Consider the following 23,296-nt stretch of genomic DNA (forward strand, 5'->3'; position numbering starts at 1 on the left):
CTTTTCGTACCCGTGTGCTCTGAATGTTGGTGCATAACCTTTCTACTACAAACTCAGCCCCGGCGCCTGTCACCTGTCACCTAGAGCATTAGGTACCTACGTGTAAGTGTAGGTAGTACGGCCTGTGCCGAGAAACAACGTTTCGGGAAGCATTGGGCAAACCAACGGCCCAATTGGGCGCAATACATTTGAAAGATAAGCTACTGCAGGTGCATGGCCTGATTATCGACGCTGCGTAGATGTGTATTGACAGGTAGGCCAAGCGGCCGAAGGGATAAACTTTCCACTTACTCTAGGTTATATATTACAGCGGAATAAACGAAAAACGTATACGTAACTCATTTACTACGGTAATAATATTTCTAGCCTTATAGAACTTTTTATTCTTGAGGAGACATGGCCGGTTTGTTCTCACAGGGGCTTGAGGCCTCCCTCTGTCGGATCACATGCCAGCGATAGCGTCTTCAAATGTTAGGTGGTGGCAGCATTTTCGGCCAGGGCAATCAAGGCAAAGTGATTCATGAAGGTGATGGTTGACCGCTCCTATTATATCCGACGGTGACCCGGAGTATGGTACCTGAGTCGGCGGGGGGACAAAACCGATAATTTGGCTCTAGAAAAGCAGCCCCACTAAACATTTAGGGGTCGACCCCGGAAGTTCGATGCAGAAGAGATTGTTTCTTAGTATTCATCGAACCATATGAGCAGACGTAATAGACTCTGTCGGGCAATTATGGCATGCTGTATTTCGACGTCTTTTTCCTCACCTAGCAGCATATCCATATCTCACATACAGGGTCCTGATCTCATGGTCATTTAAGGGAATACAAAGCGCCACGCCACATCATCTCAACGAGTTACGAGTCGAGTCGAGACCTCACACCGCAACGGGCATCATTCAATTTTGGGGACTGTTACATTCAATCCCCCGTCACGCCAGCCTTGAATTGAGTTGAGTTGTATTTTGGGAACCTGCCTAAAACCTTAACCTACAAGTACGATCCAATTGGCTTTCCACCCGAAACGAAACACAACCAACCGTTGCGCTTACACTACTAAGCACTAACATATTACCCTCACAATCCTCGACATTTCTCACCCCTCGAGATTGCCCTTCGCTCTCGATCAGACAGTCAATCCTTTGCGAGGTTGGGAGTTCTTTCGTTCACTTCCAGTCAGTCATTCAACAACTGCACACCGTTCCCCTCAAGAGACGCCACAGAGAGCCACGCACAGCCCGAGCTGCTTCGATGGCGACACGAACCGAGACCCGAGACGAGCGCGAGGAGCGCCGCGTCACATACCACGAGGCCGATGTCGTAGTGGTGGGCGCCGGCGTTTTCGGCTGCGCCGTAGCCCACGCCCTCGCGAGCCAAAACCGCAGCGTCCTGCTGCTCGAGCGATGGATGAAGGAGCCGGACCGCATCGTCGGCGAGCTGATGCAGCCCGCCGGCATGGCGTCCCTGCGAAAATTAGGTTTGGGCCACTGCGCCGAGGGAATCGACGCCGCCGCCTGCTACGGTTACAACGTCATTAACTACGGCGAGGAGGCCGTCATCCCCTTCCCCAAGCTCGACCGGGTTGGCGCCGAGCACCTAGCCCCCTACGTCCTGATGTCCGACGCCACCCAAAACGGCCACGCCAACGGCAAAGCGAAAAGAGATAGGACAGGGAGGCCCGAGGGCCGCGCTTTCCACCACGGTCGCTTCATCGCCCAATTGAGGAAGGCTTGTCTGGCTCACCCCAACATCACTGTGGTCGAGACTGAGGCTGTCGCCACTATTAAGGGCGAGAATGCCAAGGAGATTCTCGGTGTCGAGGCACGGACGGTAGACCCAGACACTGGCAAGAAGAAGCCCGACTTCTTCTTCGGCCAATTGACCATTGTGGCTGATGGTTACGCCTCCATCTTCCGTAAGCAATACGTCGGGCGCATGCCCGAGGTTCGCTCCAAGTTTTACGCACTCGAGCTCATCGACTGCCCCCTTCCCGAGCTTGGCTACGGCCACGTCTGCTGCGGCGAAAAGACCGTTGTCCTCCTGTACCAAATCGGCACCCACGAGACCCGTGCCCTTATCGACGTGCCCCTGAACTGCCCCGATGCCTCACCCGCCAAGGGCGGTGTTCGCGGTTACATGGCTAACGTCGTGCTACCTCAACTGCCCGCCGCGATCCAGCCCTCCTTCCGCGCCGCGCTGGAGAAGGACGACAAGATCCCGCGCAGTATGCCCAACTCTTGGCTTCCTCCGACGCGCCAGGACACGAACCCCGGCATTGTGGTTCTCGGCGATGCCATGAATATGCGCCACCCGCTGACGGGCGGCGGCATGACGGTGGCGCTCAACGACGTCCTCCTTCTGTCGGAGCTCCTGGACCCGTCCCAGATCCCCAACCTCGGCGACAGCGCCGCCGTCAGCAAGGCCATGGCCAAGTTCCACTGGCAGCGCAAGAGCCTGACGTCCATCATCAACGTCCTCGCCATGGCGCTCTACAGCCTCTTCAGCGCCGCCGACCCCAACCTGGCCGTGCTGCGCAGGGGCTGCTTCGCCTACTTTAAGAAGGGGATCGTCGACGAGCCCGTCGGCATGCTCGGCGGCCTCATCCAGCGCCCCCTCACTCTCGCCTACCATTTCTTCACCGTCGCTTTCCTGGCCGTCTGGATCGACTGGAAGGAGCGGGGCCTGTGGAACGTTCCCGTTAACCTGTATAAGGGTATCAGCATCATCTGGACCGCCTGCGTCGTGTTCCTTCCCATCATGTACCGTGAGGCTTTATAGACGATGACTACCACGGGCTTTCTTTTACGGGTGACGACGGATGCACGAGTTGACGACGAAGAAGAAAGAAAAGAATATGCGGGTGTTCTCATGTTTCTTATTAGAGATCAGCAGAACGGCTTACTCCCACGATAAGCCCTGCGTCTCCTTTCTCCATTTAGAAGTTTCGCCCCGTAGCAGGACGAAAAACAATGCCAGAGATGGCGCGACAACGCGCAAACGTCGCGCCCAAGCATTTTGGCTTTAGCGCTGAGCCGACGATACAGGTGTTCATTGTTTTTAACTGGATGTCCTCACGACATGAGTTTTACACAATCTAGCTCCCTTGGCTTTGCCAGGAAGACGAGGAGCATCTGATCTAGCTACGCTGGAAAAGAAGGCCAATTGGTGGAATAAAAAGGTCCACTACTCCGGTCGCTATTGTTTTGGGAGAGCCAGCGCTGCTATTAGGCAATGGGCATCGTTCGGCGGGCGCTTTGGAGTCATGTACATATCATATCAGAGAGGGAGATCATTCATCGCCACATCGTACATAATACTAATTCTATACGTGGAAGACGAATTTCATGATTGATGCAATGCACCGATAGACTTCATCTTTTGTGCCATAATTTCATTTATGTTCAACTACCTTGCCTCTCAAGTAAGCAAGTATAGCCTTCTGACGTTGTTCCGGGCTCGCCATCGTATGTAGCAATTGAGCAGTCATTATACACAAACTTCCTTCGGGTCTTCTTTCCCGAAAATGAACGGTAAATCTGTATACCCGTCGCTTTCTCTATTCTCTATGTCAGGCGTCGTCTGTACACACCAAACATCCAGCTTGCACGCAAAACAGCCAAGCCGACAGCCATCCTAACGCTGTCCTGTATGACGTTCAGCTTGCTCCCGTCGACTTCATGCCAGTCGATAGGTACCTCGGCCACCTTGATTCCGGGACTGCTGCCAATAACAGCGCCGTCGCTCGACAGAACTGGCACAGCCGGGGCCGACTCAGCCAGCATCAGCATCTCAATGTCGAAAATCCAGCCCTCAGCGTGCATGTAAGGAACGATGTGGGGCAGGGCCTCGCGCGAGAAGAGCTTGAAGCCGCACTGAGTGTCGCGGAGGCGTGAGGTGGCGGGGGGCGTCAGGATCATGAGGACGAAGTGGAAGCCGCGCATGAGGAAGTTGCGCAGGGCCGAGCGCTTAACAACGGCCTCGCTGCCGACGAGGTGGCCGCGGCTGCCAATCGCAACACCGCGGTGGCCGGCGTCAGTCACATCCTCGCAGCCCTCGAGCAGCTTGCCGAGGTCGCTGAACCGGGAAGCGCCGTCGGCGTCAGCAAAGAGGGCGAACTCGCCGCGGGCGTGCCGCAGGCCGTGCGTCACACCGCCGCCCTTGCCGCGGTTGCGCGCCAGCGTCACGAGTCGCAACACGTCGTGCAGTTCGTGCTTCCGCGCAAAGTCCAGCACCACCTCCTCAGTCCGGTCCCGCGACCCGTCGTTCACGATGATGATCTCGTAGCCCGTGCGCGCCTGCTCTGGCGGAATCCTATGTTGCCAGCGCGGGGAGGTCGGACTCATGACTCCCTTCTTCTTCTCGTCATTGTCGGCGGCGGCGGGCTGGGATTGACGGCCGAAATGAGCGTCCAGGTACTTGACGGCGTCCTCGAGCGCAGGCAGGATGCGCTTCTCTTCGTTGTAGGCGGGTATCACGACGCTGAGGCGGATCTCGGCGGGTTCGATGGAGCCCGTGTCCGGTATGGGCACAAGAGGGCCATCGGTTTCCTGGGTCTCTCGGTTCTCGCTCGCCTGGCGCTCGGCCAGCCAACGGTCGTGCCAGCAGGGCAATTGGCGGGTTACGACCTTGCCGTCGGACGTGGTGGTCTTGTACGTCTTTTCGGAGGGGAGGACAGCTCGTGGCTTGGGCGCAATGAGGTGAAGAACTGCGTAGATCTGACGTGTGTACTCGTTAGTATTTGTGGAAACCCGGAATTACACGGGATGGCACTAACTGTGTAGAATGCCGTGATCAGTAAGGCAGCAAAGGCCAGAAGGACCTTGTGGGCCGGGAAGTCTCCGATTGCCCGGACCAGGGAAGAAAGGGCGTCCATGGCTACCGGTGCTTTTGGTGTTTGGGGGGAGACTCCAGCCTCACATTTGAGAAGTCACAGGTTGGGCGACTTGGAGGCGCCGAGATGTTTCTGTGGTGGATGGCAATTGCCTTCGGGCCACGGTTACGTCCGGACCTAATGCAGGGTCCTCCTTCCTGCCAGTTTAGTGGGCTGTGCCTGGAGGAGTGTGGGGTATCTCGATCAACCAGGTTAGTTAAGTAGGTAAGGAAGGAGTCCGCAACCAGCCGTCCAACGGACGTCCTGCTACAGTACAGTCCTGTTTGAAACCTACCACGTAAAGTCGGTTATTCTGTGTAATTTCTGGCCCTTACGCTTCCTTATGGCATATGGTTATATGCAGGGATTATGTCTACCTGGGGGCAGGTTGGTTCTTCGGTAAGCAAAAACTCCCATTGACGTGGTTTCGACTAGGTGCTAGGTACGGGGCAACAGTTGAAATAAGTGAGCAGCTGCAGTGAACGACCAATGCTTGTCTATGTAGCTAGGTAGGTAGGCAATACCTCAAAATCGACGCATAAGTGGCATGCATGCCTTCATGTGGGAGGCGAAGAGAAAGAGAGTTCAATGGTATCAAGCAACATATCAAACGCAAGGGCTCTGGCATGGCCGTCTCCTACTTTTCGGATGCTAAAGAGCGCGTAGGTGACCGGGCTTCTAGTTCGTGCTGAAGCCAAAATCATGCAAAGCGTATCCCCTGATCCTAATCATGGCAGTTCCCCCCTTCTTTTCGCGAGCTGGATTAACGGAAGAGCTGAACAATTTCGTGTCGATTGGTAGGTAGGTAACCAGGTAGAAACCGTGTTCAAACTTTTGTTCATTGAGCGCATGTTGGTATTAGATACGCTAGTATATAGCCCTGACATCTTTCTTCTACACTTCCGCGGTTGCGACAGCCTTGGAGTCCACGACATCCTTCTTCTGCTCTTCTGCGAGCGGCTGCTCTTCCACTGCCGGGACAGACTTAGGATCCGCCTCATCCTTCTCTTGTTCCTCCGCTGGTAAAGTAGTCTTGGAAGCTACGTCGTCCTTCTTTTGTTCCTCTGCTGCTGGTGTGGTGTCCTTGACCTCCACAGCCTCCTGCTCTTCTACCGGCGGGGCAGCAGTAACCTTCACATCGTCCTCCTTCGGATCTGCTACTGGTGCGGCGGGCTTGATCTCCGCGTCCCCCTTCTTCGGCTCCGCTACCGGCTCAGCAGCCTTAACCTCCACGGTCTCCTTCTGCTCATCTAATGCTGGCGTGGCAACATTGGAAACCACGACGTCCTTCTTCTGCTCTTCTGCTGCTGGTGTGGCAGCCTTGGTATCGACGTTGTCTTTTTCCTGTTCTTTTACTGCTGCTGGGACAACTTTAGAGTCCACATTAACTGTGTTTTTGGCAACGATTGCGTCTATGCCTTCTGCTTGCGCCGGCCCCTGAGCAGCGCCGTCTTTGCCGGGTGGTGGCCGTTCCGGCTTCCGTGGGCTAACGGGGCTGGACGCACTGCTTTCCGAGCCTGCTGCGTCAAGCAGACTCTCGCTGAAGCTGTGCTGCGTGCCTGGTCGTTGGTACTCGCCCCTGTCGCTGTTGTTGTTGTCGGTCGAGCCCCGGATGCTAGCCCAGGGAGCGAAGCTCGGCGTCGTCGGCCCAGGACTGTTGAGCGGCGACGAATATCCGTTAGAGTCCGTCTTCAACTTCCGGGCCCCGAACCCCCATCCTCCCCCACCTGAGTTACTGGCGCCGCTGCTTGTGCGGCCCCAGCCTGCTTTGCGCTTCTCCGATGCCCAGGTCGCCCAGCTGCCTACATAAGCACCCACCTTGGCACCAGTAGTGTTTGTACTTGCTGGGGTCTCAGGGCTCTTTGCTGACTTTACTGACTCGCCAGAGATAGACTTTGTATCTTCTGCGCGTTTGCGCTGTGCTTCGCGCGCTGAATCCATGTCGGCATAAAACCTATTGAACATGGTACTGGCCTTATCACGGGCGGCGGCCGCATTACGGCCCAGCACTTCGCGTCCGGCGGCAAATTTCTCGTCCAGGTGAAGATCTTGTACTTGTTGCTGGAGGCGCCGTTGAACATCTTCCATAGTTAAACCGCCAGCGCAGGGATGCTTGGGCTCAACAATATCGAAAAGTAAGGAGTCCGTGTGTGCATCCCACATCCGATAGTTCTCGGTCTTGGCCCAATACTCTACCCATTCGGTGCCGAAATCAATCGACGGGTCGCCTTCCACATGGGGCAGAACCACCTTGGGGTCATTGCCGTGCTTTGCCAGGTAGTTGCGGTATTTGACCGAGGCAATCAACGATAGCAGATATTCCTCGAATTGGAGTCGGATATACTCTTCGCTGCCGCGGTAGCCCATATGATTAGGCCGTTGAGGGTTCCTCTCGTCCCAGGTGTCGTTCACTTCCTGGGTGATGACATCGATCCATCTTCGGTCACTCGCAGTGAGAACCAATGCCGTGCGAAGTGATGTCGATGTAATGTTGATTGTGTCATCGTCTAGGTTGATGAGAATATCGCTATAGCGGTCCTTTTGCTGCAAAAGAAGAGAGTTTGTGCTGCCCACAATGTATGACTTCGTACCAAAGTCGGCGAGAATATCGAGTTGCTGAAGCGGTGTGTACGGGCCGAACAAGCTCCCCTGTCTCTAGTCAACAATGCTGGCCAGGTGTTAGACAAGGATTGGAGACTCTACCTTCCCGAAGATCTGGAGCGGCAACCCCATGTACGAAAGAAGCGAGTTGCGGTCACTAGTCCGCAAACTCGTCGGCTTGCTTAAGCTTTTCTCGTATCCGTCCTAGATCGGGGCCTGCACAGTCCTGCAGGCTCCTCAATAGACCCGGGATCAAAGATATAAGAGAGAACTGCATCATACATAGGCGTTCACACCTTGAACCGAAGAACAGCATCTGTGGAAAATATTAGTACACATTTCAACGCCGGCAAAAACTTGGTTACTTACCTTGGGCTGCAAGAGACAGCATTTTAAAAGCACAAGTGTTTGCCATCGGAATTCGCGTACTAGTTCGCGAAGGCTCATACCCAGGTACTGATCTCGGTCCTCTTCGCTGAGTGACCCTCGCTCTTTTTCCTCTTTCAAACTGTCCTGGAAGCGTTTTAAGATTTCGCAGTCGGTGAATTCGCGCTGCGCGAACCACGCGCTCGTAACTACCGACAGTCTTTCCCTGAGCATACCGAAGAACTGGGGGCTGTCCGCTATCACCACCACGGCCTTCTGTACAGTCGAGCGAGTTACCTCCGGAGGTCGGTTGAGGAGCTGCGATGCATCCATCTGGCGCGTGCAGGATATTCCAAAGAGGGATGTCGGAGGCAAGCCTTCGGTGGCCGGTTTGAGCAAGGTGAAATAGGAGAAATCCTCGGTCGTGCTACAAGACATCCACGAATTAACATGGCACATGAGTCAACTGGATGGCTGCTTCTTTTTACTTACGCATGCGCGCCATCGCTCAGCGCCATGAATGGCAACAGCGTCCAATCCCAATCTGCAGCCGGATCGGAACCCTCTGGTACCCCAAACCACTTCTCGACCTCGGGTCCCCTCGCATGGTGGAAGTCTACCACGGTGACCAGAGGAATGAAGCCAGGCGGCTTGTTTATACCCGGGCTCGGTGGTACGCTCCCAGCCGAAGTCTTGATCGAAGCCGCAGGCTGCAGTTGTAGTTGATTTGCGTCCGCCATGGTTGCGATTATTGGGGGGTATGCCGGTGTGGATGGACTCTCGCGCGATCAGGCAGTGGATTAGACCGCGGTGCTGAAGCTGCGACCGCAGCCTGTTGCGCCTCCAGTGTTGCGGGTGACCAGGCGATCGAGCGGTCTATCTAAGCGGGCCAGATCGTATATAAAGGGCGATTGACGTCACGGCAGAGCGTGGTCCTAGAGGCGCATCCCCGTGCTTCAGCTGCTCAATGAACCACACAGGAAACGGCGGTTTGCGTAGCGGTCGACAAGCTGGGCTGAGAAAAGATGAAGCGAGCAAGAAAGCGATTCGAGGTGTGCTCGGTTTGCGTCCAGTGAGTGGTGGCCAGAACTACTAAGAATACAAGCGGTCAGGAAGGGACCGACTCGAGATAATCCAATCCCGAATTGTTGTCCTAACATTCCCACCACGACACGGTCAGCGGGGCCGGGTCATTAGAGCAAATCGCATAGCTCCAGGCACAAGTAACAACGTCAATGGCTCAGTGCTCACCAATGCAAGACCAAAAAAAAATCGTGTTTCCTCCTATGACATGATACCAGCTGAATCGAGATTGCTTTATAATGGTCAGCTTGGAACAGCTTGCTGTGCTGTGTGTTGTAATGTGAGCTCGAGCGGAATTTGCTATTTATTGATATTGTATAGGACCACCCTGATATTGTCATGGGGGGGGGGGGAAGCACACGCACATAAGGTTAATGCACGTAGTGGTATGCACGTATGTACATATGACAGTGGGACATTTTCTAGAACCAGAATCGACGGGATGAGTTATTCCAAAGTCCCAGAGCCCCCTCAGCACTCAGCTTCTGCGCGCCCAGAAGCCCCTCTAGAGCTCTAACAGAGGAGTGGGATGGAATGTGTAGCAGTCCCACCCAGCAGATGCAGGCCTCAAATCACAAGCGTGTAAACCGCCTGGGGGCCAACTTACGAGCGCCCGCCGCACCCAGCAACCAGTCGGTTTTATCAATCAGATTTCCTGTCGTCCTATCATTGCCGAGTTTGTGACAATATTGGTATGGAACGAGCTTTGCCCCACGGTAATCAGTCCAACAGGTTCAACACTCTCATGATTCTCTGACACGGTTCTCGCTTTCTCGCGCGCGAAGCTCCCAACTCCCTAGCAGTCCTCGGGCGCTGCGGGAACATAAGGATGACAGTGCTGAGGGCATTTCATCCTATCAAATGAACAGATGCAATACACACACTCAACAACAATGTTTGCCGAGCATTCTTAGCATGGGAACCACCCCCTCCAAATCTGCAAGACGTGGCGATCTGCCAGCTGTCCTGCATTGCATAAACGATATCTTGCAATACCGTCGTCATCCATTGTCCCCAGAACTTCCTTCCGCAGAGCTAAATAGCAAGATATTGGCGGACCGCCGGCAGTGGGCAGTGGGCAGTGGGCAGTGGGCAGTGGATTCGACAATCCGTAGGCTCGTCGTCGCCCGAGCTCTTGGCCGAACGGCGGGTCGCCTACAAGCTGCCGACAGACCACATTTCCTGCGAAGAGGTCAAAATGTAGCTCTGCAAGTAGTTGACAGAGGGGAGCAAATCGCAATACAAGTCCTATTACAACTTTGATAGCAACATTATTATGTACATGCCAACGTAGCTACATACTTACGTTAATCAATCGTTTCCCACCGTGTCCTCACTCGCTGCCACGTTCTTCCCGACGAGCTTTAGGCTCGGTAATATCGGTCTCATCATCAAGCCATGAGTTCATACCCGGGACTGCTAGCCTTAGTTATTCTACTTTATTGTCTGTACCTTGCTCACCTCCTCTGGCATTACTACTTACTGCCCGGTCACTCCACCTCTTCTGCCCGTTGCCTAGGTAGGTAGCAGTCACGGTCAGTTTTCAGCAATGGCGAGATGTGGCGCGGTGCATCTTCTACGCTGTGATTCCCCGTATCCTGGGCAGCGCGATGGCCCGAACAACAGTGAAAGGCATAGTTGCTGGTGCTAGATCCAGCACTAAGCAGGCTCATTGCTCCAAAGGCCGGCAACTCAGAACAATGATTCTGGTCTTGTTGGCCAAATTGTCAAGCACGCCAACACACTCGTGCGCTGGTCAACGGGGGGTATTATTGGTGACGACTTCGCTCGCGCGGTCGATGGTTGGTATGCTGCTGGTGATCGACAATGCTGGCGTCTGAGCATTGCGGCGGCTGCTGCAAGCAGAATACCAACTCTTATCTGATTCTGCTAATGGGTTGATGGGCCGTTATTCCGAAATGAGGATCATACCTATCCATGGAGTTATCTGCCAAGCACTGGAAAAGGGGGTATTCGGATCTTCAGCCTTGCTGAGCATCGTCAAAGGCTTCTTTGGTATGGCATGTCTGCTCATAAGACGCCATGCGTCACCTATATGGGACGATCGTGCGCTCTTTGAGCAGGCTCGTCATCGGAACCCGCGGCCTGCTAATGAGATTTCCTCCAGCCAAGATGTTTGCTTCATTGAACTTGGAACCTTGTCGTTCTATCCAGATACAACGCCCGTACAAGTTTATTTAGGCCTTGGCACTCTGTCGAGACGGGCCATGCCCCCCAAGTGCCGAGTCCTGATGCTTACCAACATGGTAGAAAGATACAAGGGGATTCTTAGCGAAGCCTACCTTTGCGATGTTTTAGATGTCAACTCAAGTCTATACCAGGTTTATAAGTATTCACAATCTATCAATGGTCTGGGGTATGTGCCGGAGTAAGGAATTATAAAATGAGCAAGAAATGCTACAAGAGTGACAATCTAATGACGTTCATACAGAGGGCTGGTGGGTAAATGATATGAATGCTCTTCTATAGTCAATGCCGCGAGCGTCTGTACTCGTTATTATCTCGATTATGCTCTAGACGACTTGTGCCTGATCAAGAGTTGATGTCCGCAACCTCCGTGAATCTCCCTTTAAGTGTGCAACGGCTCCCTAGGAAGTACCCCAGACAACAGCCTCGCCTGTGATTTTGGCCGTTGGCATTGAGTTTAGTAAAAGGATACCAAGCAGGTCAAAATGTAGTTATATAGATCGACTCCATTAAGCCACTAACATGGGCTTGACACAGGTGACAGGCAAGAAGGGAGAAGTGGGAGTATAGGTACTCTCAGGTAGGCCTAGACTCCCGCTAGCGGAAGCCGTTTCTCTTTGAGCCGATTGGACTCGGTCTTTAGAGCGGGCCCAGCAAGCCAGAGCCAATTACGGATTTTGCAATTGTCATTTTAATCAGATTGTCTGCTGTCATATAAACCTCGGTTCAATAAGCAGCGACTCGGTAGCGTCAAGCGTCTGCAAACGGCATCTCATACACCTCGCCGCTGCGATGAGATGAACTGGGCGGGATTGAGCAACTCGGAACCGTGTAAATGTCCCTTATGTAATGCGAGTTATCGAACAATCTGATACCAGCCTCGAGGTCGGGCACACACACTTCTCCTAGTGCGACCCATTCTTGATAACCGAACCGGAGGATCTTGCAGGTGACCCTCAAAAGATGGCCAGATAAAAAGGCTTGGCACCTAGGAGGGTGTCCTGTCAAAGTCGAAATGCACATATATATTTTCCAAGGTGCCCCTGAAAAGGGTATACAGGCATAGATAAGGTAGGTACTTCATGTGCCGCGCAGGATTCTCGAGTTCCGGATGGTCGGCTTCAGTCTACAGTCTACAAGTACTGAGTGATCGAAGAAATGGATGTTTGTAGTAATATGCTACAGAAGTCAAGAAGTCTCATGCCCCTATTCCACGGCCTCTCATCGATATCAATCGATGGATGAGATAGTTGTGAGGGCATACATCCACACATACCAGGTAATGAAGAAACCTTAACGCCAACAGAGGACGATGGATGTCCCGTTTGATCTCTGCTGTACTCCGTACGTACACTTTGATGGGAGATGGACCCGATGCTGGGGACTCGCCTAGACCCATGCTAACTCCATGACAGGGGCTGCAGTTCCCCCTGCAGTCCCCCTTTGAACCAATCAAAGCAGCTCGAATTCAAATCATCTTACCACCGAGCGCCGACTCCGGGCTTAGCCCACGCGGACAGACGACAGTGCAGAAGTACTCAAGAACCAGGACCAGGACCAGGACCAGGACCAGAACCAGAACCAAAGACTGGAAGCAATCAGTCGACTGATTTTCCAGGTACCTTCCATAGAACGCTCTGGTGGTTCGGACCGGTCTGGTTTCGATCGAAGCAGACAGTGGCTCAACTCGGGATTGATTCCAGCGCTGTGATTTATGCTTCTGACTGAGTAGTGCTGGCCCCAAAGCTTCTTTCCCAAGTGCCTTCAGCTGTCCCGTCCCCGTCTGATCTGGAGAAACCGAGTCGAGGTGGCGGAGTGCGGATTGACTGACTGACTTCACGCCTGCCTTCCCGCTTGGTGCATGCCTGCCTGCCTTATTGCATGGTCTTGAGAGAGCATAAGCAACAACCATCTTCTAGAAGACACACAGATCTCCCACACCGCATTCCGAACGTTGCCCACAGGGAGAAGCAAAGTCGCAGTCGCAGTGGTCGTGCCGTTTCGCATCCCTCCCACGCCGAACCCCTCCACGCAACCTCGATCTCTCCCTGTATACCTACATTAGGGAGGAAGGGTACCGCCCCCATCGCTGGCCACAGGTCAGAAGTCTGCGCTGTGCCTCCGTCGCGCGCCCCAAAGCCTACGCCTACTCCGTACACACACAGGTTCTGTAGATATCCGGGTCGCCGACGATACTTGTGTTCTATATATCCTCTCGATCGTATCACATCACGCGACCGACACCTGCGAAATTGTAGCACCTCGAAAAGTTGCCTGGCACACGGGTCTGCTGATTTCCACCATCGCCACAGCATCTGAACATACCCTTTTATAAGTTATCCGGAACAGGTGACTGTCAGATGTCAAGCCAACACAGGAGGCGACAATTGCAGCAGACAAAAATCGCTTCCTCTTATATGGTGGGTGCTGGTCCTCGTTGAAACAACGCTGCAGCACGATGGAAGTTGCCCGCCAATCAAACACCAATAATTCAATGGAGGGTTCTGGCTCAGGTCGTACTGCCCTCCCTTCTCGTCTCACAGCGTCAAGGGAGAATGCGCAGTCTACGGAAACCAGCGACTACCGCTATGCATCCTCGACCGGATCGCGAAGCCCAGCAGCAGATAGCGTCGCTGCCTCTGAAGCCAGGCGTAGCCCGTCTATACTGGAAAGCGCACAAGCCACCTCACCAAGCCTGTCGCCATTGCCATACGAAGCCGTTCAGGATGGAACACCGGTGAAAGGGAAGGCAAGCTCTCTTGCTGTACCAGTTCAAGGCGGCCAGATCTGCAGGTAAGAAAAATGCTATATAATACCCGGGAACCTCTGGGCCATCAGCTTACGTGAGCTACAGCAACTGTCAGACCACACGGACACCGCTCTGGAGGCGGTCACCGCAAGGTGCCATCATCTGCAATGCCTGTGGTCTATATCTCAAGGCGCGGAACTCATCTCGGCCTACTAACCTGAAGCGCCCGCCTACCTTGTTCACGGCTGCGTCAGGGCAAGACTCGGAGCCCGCTGCATCTAAAGCCTCGTCGCAAGCTTCCGGCGCTACATACGTAGCGGCCGACCATATGCCTACAGGATCTTGTCCTGGTGGCGGGCGCTGCAATGGTACTGGCGGCGCCGAGGGATGCAGTGGCTGTCCAGCATACAACAACCGGGTCGCCAAGAGTGCGCATATGACCAGCTGCCAAGGACCAGACGCTTCGAACAGCCAAGCTTCCGATGACGGACCAACTCCAATCGATGTAGCTGCGCAGCAATCGCAGAATCAGAACACGGCTGTTGTGATAGCTTGCCAGAACTGCGGGACGACAGTCACCCCTTTATGGCGCCGAGATGAGGCTGGTCATACCATCTGTAATGCCTGCGGTACGTGACTTGATATGCATATGCGAAGATGATTACTAAGACGAGACAGGACTATACCATAAACTTCATGGTGTTCACCGGCCGGTTACAATGAAGAAGGCCATCATCAAGCGACGGAAACGAGTCATACCAGTGACCAGAGAAGACCAGGACGACGAGAGTGCAACGTACTCTCCGGAGCAGGAGTTCCAGAAGTCTCGCCCGGATTCCGAGCGCGGGACTATGAACGCAGATGGATCTGTCAACCTCGGGCTTCGCCGCCGAACGGAACACCCCTTGACACTGCTGCCTGAGCCCGTTCGCCCCAGCCAGATATCGTCTCAGTTACCTGCCTCGGATTTGACTGCATATCATACAACACATACAACGCACACTCCGCAGTCTCTCAATTTGCGGGATTCACTCATTGACGATAATCGACTGGCACCACTGACTTCTATCTCGGTGATGAAAGACAGGCAGTCCTCTCTATCCCCAGCATCGTTTCTCTCGCCTTCACGAAAAAGATCGTTCTCGGCGGCCGAGTCGGACCTTACTTTTAGCGACGGAGGCTACGAGGGTTCCAAGCGCCTCTCATCTATCAATTCCATCCTCAATCCATCAAGAGCATCGCAAAGCCCAAGCCTCAGTGCCGTGGAGGACGCTGCGGATTCGCTGCGGCTATTACGGTCCCCAACTGGGACCTTGGTGTCGGCACCCAGCCCAGGGGCTTACTCAGTCGCGTCCACAGCCACGAATCATGCCCATGTGATGGAGTCTGAGAGGCTGAAGGCGGAGAAGCGAGCAGCTTTGCAGTTAGAAGCAGAGAAAATGCGCGAGCTCTTGGCTGCGAAGGAGAGGGAGCTGGCTGCTCTGGAAGAGTAATGCTTAAACGGTGGGTGATGCGTCGGTCAAGGAATTGAGTGTAAGAAAAAAGGTAGATACGTTTGATTCGGGCCAATTAGCTAGGGCGTCAGTATATGGGACATTAAAGGGGAACCAGGGCAATCCGGATAACATTACGACAGGCTATGAGTTATGCAAAGAATCCAACTTGACAAGCTTCGCTATGCTCGAGGTACAATTAAACCACCAGAGAGTTGTTGGGATTGGGACAGCCCACTACATACTATCGTTGAGCTGTGCTGTTTCGTTGTATGTCGAGGAAGCGGCCTTCAGGATTTCTGCCAGAGGAGCTCCTCTTTAACTTAAAAGGGGCTGTTTCATACAATCCTGCATCCCTTGTGTCGTCTCGTCAAGCACGAATTCTTACACATCACTGATTATCATAGTTGGGAACTTCATAAGCGTACGTATACTGGGCATTTGTACAAAGTTGCATACATGGCTGCGCGTATGTACAGCCTAGCGTTGCACTTGGTTCTCTACATGTGATATCTCGCCATTGCCTCGTGCATAGAGATATGCACACACAATGATGACATGTATGACCAGTCATCCGGCGCTCCTTGTCCCGAGCTCCTACAGAATCTAATCCCCGAACAGACCCCTGCAAAGACCCGCCTTCCCCGGTGCGCGTGGTCTCAGCTTCTTGAGAGTCCTTTTTAATACTGCCTCTTGCTCGCAAATTTGCGGTCTTGCTAATCGCCGTGTGATGGCCGACCAGCAACGTAGCAGCAGCACTCCCGAAGGAGAGGCTCTAGACCTGCTCGGCACCCCAGCCCGCGTCGGCCTCGCGCATGTTGGCGGGGGCTCGATGGAGGGGATGAACTCGAGGGCGCAGTAGGCGACACCGACAAAGGCGACGATAGTGCCGGCCAGGCCGCGGAACCAGTCGCTGCTCAGCAGGATTGAGCCCATGAAGATGTAGAAGACACCACGGCCGATGAAGGAGAACATGAACGAGGCGTAGCGCGACACCTGGGGCGGAATCTGAAACTCGAGGAGGGCCACGGCGCCGCCGAAGATGATCTCGTAGATGCCGATGATGAGGGTTTGGCTGTGGTGTCGCGAAGCTGTCAGTTACGGGTTGTCGCGTTTTGGAGAGCCCCTCCAGACTGGCATATAGGTGTATTCATAGCTTGCTGATTCAAGCAATACGTCTTCTTCTGCATCACCCCGTCGCAGGGACGCAGCAGGAGGAAGGCGAGGGGACAACAGGGAGTGATAGGGTAGAGAATATACGTACACTCCGAAGTTGAAGAACTGGACAATACCGCCCACGACCATGACGGCCGCAACCACCAGGTTAACGATTCGGCTACGCGCAAAGTAATTGGTTAGCTGTGATATCTTCTTGACGACTCCTACAACGCGACTGAGGCTCCGCGGCAAGGATTGCGGGTGTCAAGCACCGTGCGCGTCATGGCGGCACACGGGCGACAGCTTCCTCTTTCTTCCCTTTCTTCCAGACGGCCGCCTCGTACGGCGATCTCGAAGGATGGATTGGGTTTCGCGGCAAGGAGCATTGCTTACAAGGTGTCGGAGAAATCCATTTTGGTGGTTGTGTGTATACGTGACGCTGTACGGTGCTTGTGGCGGGAACTAAAAGGATGGGAGAGAGGGAGGGAGAGAGTGAGAGAGGGTGAAGATAGAACAAATCTATCTCAATTCGCGATTTGTAGTATTCTGCAGTGATAATGCGCGGCGACGACGACGACTTGCGTGGACAGTCCAGGCAGTAGTATTTTTTGCTTGGGTGCTCGGGATGATGTGTTCTTGCGCGCTCCGTCAAGCTAATAGAGAGCACAGGTAGCAAGCAGGTTGGGTATTAGGTATGGGTATCAGACAAATAGGGAGTATGGGACAGGACAGGGGGGCGGAACAGTGAGGATGCGACAGGATTGGGTCAATCGCTCGAATTCAATGGAGCTCTCTCTTCCCTTGGAAGCTGATAGGATGAAGGGGGCTGGAAGCTGCCCCCTGTCCGAGATCTGACTGCTGGGCCCAGCCAGTACCCAGCTGGACTGGACCAAAGCTGTTTGGGCGGCGGCTGAGCTGCTACGCTACGATACGCTACGGGGGAGCCAGGAGCCTTCCCCACAGGTTCCCTCTGGAGCTGACTGCCGGCTGCCGACTTCTTGCATCTAGCACAGGTATCATGAAGGAATATTTGCCCTTGCCCACCACCGCGCAGTAAAATGACGAACATGAACATCTACATTATAGAAAAGCCATATCAATCCTACTGATTACTTTTGTACTTGGCTGCGTCTGCTTTCCGGTCGCGGCTGGCGATTGATCCTACTACGCAATATGAATTGCTATTACGGAGTACACGTAGGCCGAGGTTCTCTCGATTCTTGTAGCCTGAGGCCTCTCCCTTCATGATTGATACGTATATCGATGAGCAATGGATTTTGCAGCGAAGTTTACCGTGCTGCTAGAGCCAAGTCCACGAGAGTATGCGAGCTCCTCTATGTTCTCAGCACACTCTCAGTTACATCCGTTTGACGACAAGATCGGGTAAGCATGCGCCCAAGGAGACACCTGCAATATAGGGCAATACCCCACACGTTAGGGGCGGCTTCGAAGACAACCAAACATCTGCATACTTTTGACTGGAGAAACGTGGTTGTTGCATATGCAAGCAAACAAGACTGCATTTTGATGTGCAGCATTGTCACCAGAAACCCCGGGCGTCTAGGCGATGGAGCGGAAATGTCTCATGCACCCAAGAACAACCTCCCCCGGGATGCCGTGGGCTATCGAAACAGTGTTTACCAAGTTGGATACCAGACAGGCATACTGGCAATGGGAGATATTCCTAAGCGCAGGTGTGAAACATGCTTCCCGGCATTATTGATCGAAGTCCACCGCGGTCTCGGGATCAAGAGTTATTCATGAGATCCTACCTGGAAAGAAAGCCAGGGCAGCCAGTCAGAGGAAACGCACATGCCGTCATGCCGATTTGGATTGCATCGCCTGTCGGCATTGACAGAATCGCGGGTTCCGTACATGAACCACACAGAAGAGAAGCCCCTGTTCATTGAGATACGGAAGGCTTCGTATTAGTCTTTGACATGCAGTCAGAAAAAAAGCCTCTGGTGACAAAGTCAGTTGGCAGCAGGAAACGCCCTACCCGTACATTGTCAGGACCTGTAGCAAGTAAGTATGATGTATGACTTCACCGAGTCTATGTTTAACGGCTCCTCAACCTTAAAAACCTACGGCTTCTCAACAGAAGCAAAGAACCAGAGACTTAGGGGCCAGCCACCCAATTGTACGTAAGTTTTCGTACTTCCAATTCCGTGCCCTGCTAGAGCTCACTCAGCTAACAAACCAGACTTTGCCGTGAAAGCGCCGCGCCTTGTTGCCTGCCACTCGCTTCAAACCGGCCCTTCCTGCGCTGCCACAGCTTGGAGACGTCGGGCTGAATCCCGTCAGACACAGGCACGGGCTCCAAAGTACGCAAGAAACGGCATCTTGTTTGCCTTGTTTCCCAATGCGCAGCTGCTTCTCTAGTCCGAAAGGGGTGGCTGGTAAGACACGATGCGCGCACTAGGCTCTGATCCTCCTGATCCGTGTGTGTGGTGCGCTACCCAGGTTACCAGCAGGCTACTCGGTATGCATATTAACTCTAAACGGGCACTCTGGCTAACGGCCAAAGCAAGACAGCTGATTGGGGCTCGGTATGGGTTGGGTCAAGCCCGACAAGATTTGGAACATGTTGCCGCACTATCTGCTAACATTGATCGGTGACCGGCCACTGAAATCTCCCCGTTGGTCACATCGATGACGGGCAGTTGTTGTCGCCCAGGCCCCCGGATGCTTGGGGGGCAGTCTGTCAGCAAGGAGTTGCGTTCTGTGTGATCCAAACTGACCGTGGCTTGCTTCTGCGCGCCATGGTGTCAAGCATAGAAACACAGTTCACTCAAACCAAGATGCGAAGGCAGCGTGGGCATGCGAGTCTCGGTCCACGACCACCGTGCGATCCTCCGGTGTTGCAACCTCCGGTACCTTTATCATCTCAACTGGCTCCCCTGGAAATTACTTCTCGGTTTCCTTCTTCGGTTCCTCTTCCTTGCCCGCTGCTCAACACGTCCATCCCCACGGTCTGTTCACGCCCAAAGTTGCGTTAACCCTCATAGAATACGCTTCAACCGCTGAAGGCATTTCTAGAGGGCGAGGTGCCATCTTCCATGTGAAAAGCAACCACGCTGTCTATACCGGGCTCCGAGTCATCTTGATCATGTCGAACTGGACGGCAATAGGCTCGCCTGGTGCCTCTGGCGCACCTCAGCTGGTATGTTTGAGCTCACACTTCCTCCTCGGCATGTTATGAGGCACAACGCTCCAAGAATCAGATGTTTTGAGACCGCTTGATTTGAAAATAACCACCAGTGTATTCCCGAAGTGGCGTGCTGATGTATGTACACACAGAACACGACAAACTCTGGCCAAAATGCCCAGTTATCACCACCTGGACCGCCATATCCGCCCACGGTTGCTATGATGGGCGGCGTGCCAAGTCCATCAATAGATGATCCCATCAGTGCGATCCTCATGGTGTTGTTTTTGGTGGCAGCAGCTGCTCACCAGGTCATATTCCAGAAGAGCAAGAAGCGCGGACACTTGTTCGTCTTCTCGGCTATGATGTTCGCGTTCAGTCTTATACGAGCCATAGCATTACTCATGCGGATTGTCTGGGCTTCAATGCCTCGGGATGTCCAGGTCGCCATGGCAGCCAATATCCTCACGATGGCGGGCACTGTCATCGCATTTATCGTTAACCTGTACTTCTCGCAACGCATTGTTCGAGGGCTACACCCCAAATTCGGGTGGTCGACACCGGCGCGACTCGTGTTCCGCTTCCTCGTCGGTGCCGTGGTGGCTTCCATCCTGATGGTCATCGCCGTGACAGTCCAGTCATTCTATACGTTGGACGCCAGCGTGATAAGCAGCGACCGTGTCGCGCAGCTCTTTGCCGCGACTTTCCTGGCGGTTCTGGCTTTCATACCGATCCCGGTACTTATCATCGCTTCCCTCGCGCCGCGGCGCTATCGGCTCGAGAAGTTTGGAGAAGGTAGCTGGACTGCCAAAATAGTCTTGGTACTCTTCACATCCACTCTACTCTCTTTGGGTGCATGGTTCCGCGTGAGCACCGCTTATATCCCAAGTCCTCAGAATGACCCTGCATGGTACACTGGTCGGGCACCCTACTACGTGTTCAACTATGTTCTGGATCTTATCGTCACTTACACGTACATGGCCTTCGCTTTCCATCGGCGGTTCCATATCCCCAACGGCGCAAAGGGCCCAGGCTCTTACACAAACGAAAAGCGGCGGCAATCCGGAGACGACGAGGACACACCCTACATCTCATCTTTCAACTTCTCCAAGTCAGCCCTTTCGCTCAAAAAGCCAAAGCCGGTTGCGGGTGCTACAAGACCCCGTAGCGAAGTCACACTGCAAGGCATTGACGATGACAGCGCCGATCCGCCACCTGCATTTTTTGGACCTGCCAAGTCTCTACCAAGGTTGCCGTCAACTATGGATAGAGAGTACGATGACTTGCACATGGCCATGATGACGCCGACATTTGCCAATCATGACCATACCCGAGGCAACAGTACTGGCGGAAGCGCCTACCACAGTAGCGTTTACGGCGGCGATACCGAGGTTGGCTCGGTAGGCGGTGACCTTCATGGTACGCTCGAGGATATGCTGGACAAGATCGGGTCAACCGGTAGAAGCAAAACCAGGCTATCGCAATGGGGCTACCAAGCTCATGCTGACCCTGAACAAAGTGACTCGGGCGCGGAATACAGTTCTGTCTACGGGCGTCAACAGCATAGCGTTGCGGGCTCAAGCCGCCGCAGGATCAAGCGACTGAGTCTCAACGAAAGCGTGAACAGCTCTCTCGCCTCGCCTACATTCGCCAAGCGAAATTCTGTGGGAATCATTGGCACTGCGACCACCGCCCACATACGATCCGTACCTCCTGGAAGCGCTTCCCATAGCCACAGCCCAAGTCACTCCAGCAGCTACGTCGCCAGTCAAACCCGCCCACGATCCGGGAGCAGGTCAAGCGGCCGCACTGGTAGCTATTCAGGAAGCTACCAAGACCGTCATCCCAGAAGCCGCGCACCAAGTCACACTGGTAGTCGTGCAGGTAGTCGGGCTGGCAGCCAATCTAGAAGCCAGCCTACCAGCAGGACCAACTCAGGGTTCGGCGGACGGCCCACGAGCAGCTTCTTGGCCGTTGGAGGCAGCGCGACACCCCGCTGCAACTCCCTACGCACCCCTGGCAATGCACACGATGTCCCCGAGACTTGGAGGGACAGCCGCCGCTACTCTCTGCCCGGCGCTGGCAACTACAACAACTACAGCCGGCCCAACTCCGGCGTCGGTGCTTTCAGTAACCAGAACCCGCCTCTCCTTCGCCGCCCTTCGCCCGCCCTCGTCGAAGTGAGACGCCTTTCGAGCCGCGGGGACCTGGACGACATGAGGACCGAGACTTTCCACTCCATACAGAACAGCCTGCACAGCAGCAGCAGCGGCAGCGGCCACGACGACGGCCGCCGCAGCCGTCGCAGCTCCCGTCCACGCTCCATATCCGGCCGCGAGCGCAACCGGAGCGTGAGCTTGGACCGCATGGCCAGCATGCGAACGGCTCGCACACGGAGGAGGAGCAGCACTAGCGTGCATTCGTACTACGCACCAGCAGCATCACAGCAACAACAACAGCAATATCAATAGCCGCAAGATCAACCGTCGATGTCTCAGAATTATCAGCCTATTGTTTCTGCTTATTTCTTCCTAGCCGATTTGCAGGTCTCTGGCGGCGCCATGTTCCATCTAGGGGCGCTACTGGCTTTTTACTAACTAATTCATTTTTCCTTTGTTAAACCTTTCTTCTCTTCTTCACGCTTACTTTTGATCATGTTCGATCAGTTGCTTCGAGGGGTAACCAAGGTGATTTACGTCGCGCCCAAATACTGAATACCACAGGATAATGAATGTAAAGGATGCGATAGAATGTGGAAGCAAGGTGGTGGTTCCTTCGTTTTTAAACCCACGCCTTACGAGAGCACTGACGGATTGGGGGATCGTGTGCTTTCAGCACCCTGCTGAGAGCGGTATACACTGCGATAGATGGAAAGAGTGGCTAAGAGGAAAGGGCGGTAGAGAATTACGTACGAGGTAGAAGAGATAGATGTGAATAAAAAGACGTCCAGACAGCATGACGAAGTTGATGACCTCGGCGAGCAATTGTACTATGCGGATAAGTACATCAACCAACGCCCCAGCGTATTGTCCATTCTCATGGTAGACAACTGTTCCAAATCACGGGATGGATTATTTGCGATAAGTGATATGCTGTGTCTGAGGCATCGCGGAGCCAAAGATTTTGCACTGAAGCGTACGCGGCGAGTAGAGGCATCAAGGGAAAACCTATAATCAGAATTTGTCTAGTGATGTAGCAGCAGTAGTATCTCTAGCGGTCGCCCTAGGGCCAATCTGCGAATACATGATATGAAAACCACCGTCGAGCTTGTCCCCACGAGTCACTGAACGATAAGCAAACACGGGAAGCAGCACACGCGGCAGGGCCAGCTCTTCTGCTTCGTAGACGTACGCCTGAAATGTTCTTCAAAGCTTTTTCCTTTTTCATTGCTCGCATGTAATCGTACAGTGTGTGTGGGTAGAATACGGCAGCTCGGGTCGCAACCACTTTCGTCTCGCCCTCTTGTGGGTTTTCTGTTCGCTTTTCGCTTTTCACTTTCGGATGCCGGTATCCCGCAAAAGCCATAATTTCGGCTAATGGTCTGGCAGTCAGGGATTCCCAAGAAACTCTAGATCTAATCACTGTGACAGCTGTCATAGGGTTGGTCGGATTACGGGTTGA

The 23,296-nt window shown here is 53.9% G+C and overlaps 6 protein-coding genes across 6 annotated transcripts; 3 read left to right on the forward strand and 3 right to left on the reverse strand.

The window, feature by feature from the left end:
* Positions 1-1,250: 1,250 nt before the first annotated feature.
* On the forward strand, positions 1,251-2,777 carry PG985_004725 (squalene monooxygenase; the record flags this gene model as incomplete). The annotated part of the gene is made up of 1 exon (XM_066824494.1): positions 1,251-2,777. One exon carries the CDS (start codon positions 1,251-1,253, stop codon positions 2,775-2,777), a length of 1,527 nt encoding a protein of 508 aa, XP_066687654.1.
* Positions 2,778-3,562: 785 nt separating this feature from the next.
* Positions 3,563-4,872, reverse strand: PG985_004726 (Glycosyl transferase- family 2; the record flags this gene model as incomplete). The annotated part of the gene is made up of 2 exons (XM_066824495.1): positions 3,563-4,714; positions 4,774-4,872. The coding sequence occupies 2 exons, from the start codon at positions 4,870-4,872 to the stop codon at positions 3,563-3,565; spliced, it is 1,251 nt and encodes a 416-aa protein (XP_066687655.1).
* Positions 4,873-5,763: 891 nt separating this feature from the next.
* On the reverse strand, positions 5,764-8,576 carry PG985_004727 (LAlv9 family protein- variant; the record flags this gene model as incomplete). The annotated part of the gene is made up of 6 exons (XM_066824496.1): positions 5,764-7,518; positions 7,573-7,627; positions 7,767-7,786; positions 7,840-7,845; positions 7,900-8,263; positions 8,329-8,576. The coding sequence occupies 6 exons, from the start codon at positions 8,574-8,576 to the stop codon at positions 5,764-5,766; spliced, it is 2,448 nt and encodes an 815-aa protein (XP_066687656.1).
* A 5,009-nt stretch (positions 8,577-13,585) lies between these two features.
* PG985_004728 (uncharacterized protein) lies at positions 13,586-15,369 on the forward strand (the record flags this gene model as incomplete). The annotated part of the gene is given in 4 exon segments (XM_066824497.1): positions 13,586-13,920; positions 13,982-14,381; positions 14,394-14,505; positions 14,555-15,369. The coding sequence occupies 4 exon segments, from the start codon at positions 13,586-13,588 to the stop codon at positions 15,367-15,369; spliced, it is 1,662 nt and encodes a 553-aa protein (XP_066687657.1).
* A 775-nt stretch (positions 15,370-16,144) lies between these two features.
* PG985_004729 (Golgi apparatus membrane protein tvp15) lies at positions 16,145-16,940 on the reverse strand (the record flags this gene model as incomplete). The annotated part of the gene is made up of 4 exons (XM_066824498.1): positions 16,145-16,177; positions 16,243-16,444; positions 16,634-16,705; positions 16,921-16,940. 4 exons carry the CDS (start codon positions 16,938-16,940, stop codon positions 16,145-16,147), a joined length of 327 nt encoding a protein of 108 aa, XP_066687658.1.
* Positions 16,941-19,636: 2,696 nt separating this feature from the next.
* PG985_004730 (uncharacterized protein) lies at positions 19,637-22,146 on the forward strand (the record flags this gene model as incomplete). The annotated part of the gene is made up of 2 exons (XM_066824499.1): positions 19,637-19,690; positions 19,828-22,146. 2 exons carry the CDS (start codon positions 19,637-19,639, stop codon positions 22,144-22,146), a joined length of 2,373 nt encoding a protein of 790 aa, XP_066687659.1.
* Positions 22,147-23,296: the final 1,150 nt, after the last annotated feature.

The sequence above is a fragment of the Apiospora marii genome, assembly GCF_038362585.1.
Source record: "Apiospora marii strain CBS 49790 chromosome Unknown utg000003l_segment0_segment0, whole genome shotgun sequence".
In the NCBI taxonomy this organism is placed as follows: Eukaryota; Fungi; Ascomycota; class Sordariomycetes; order Amphisphaeriales; family Apiosporaceae; genus Apiospora; species Apiospora marii.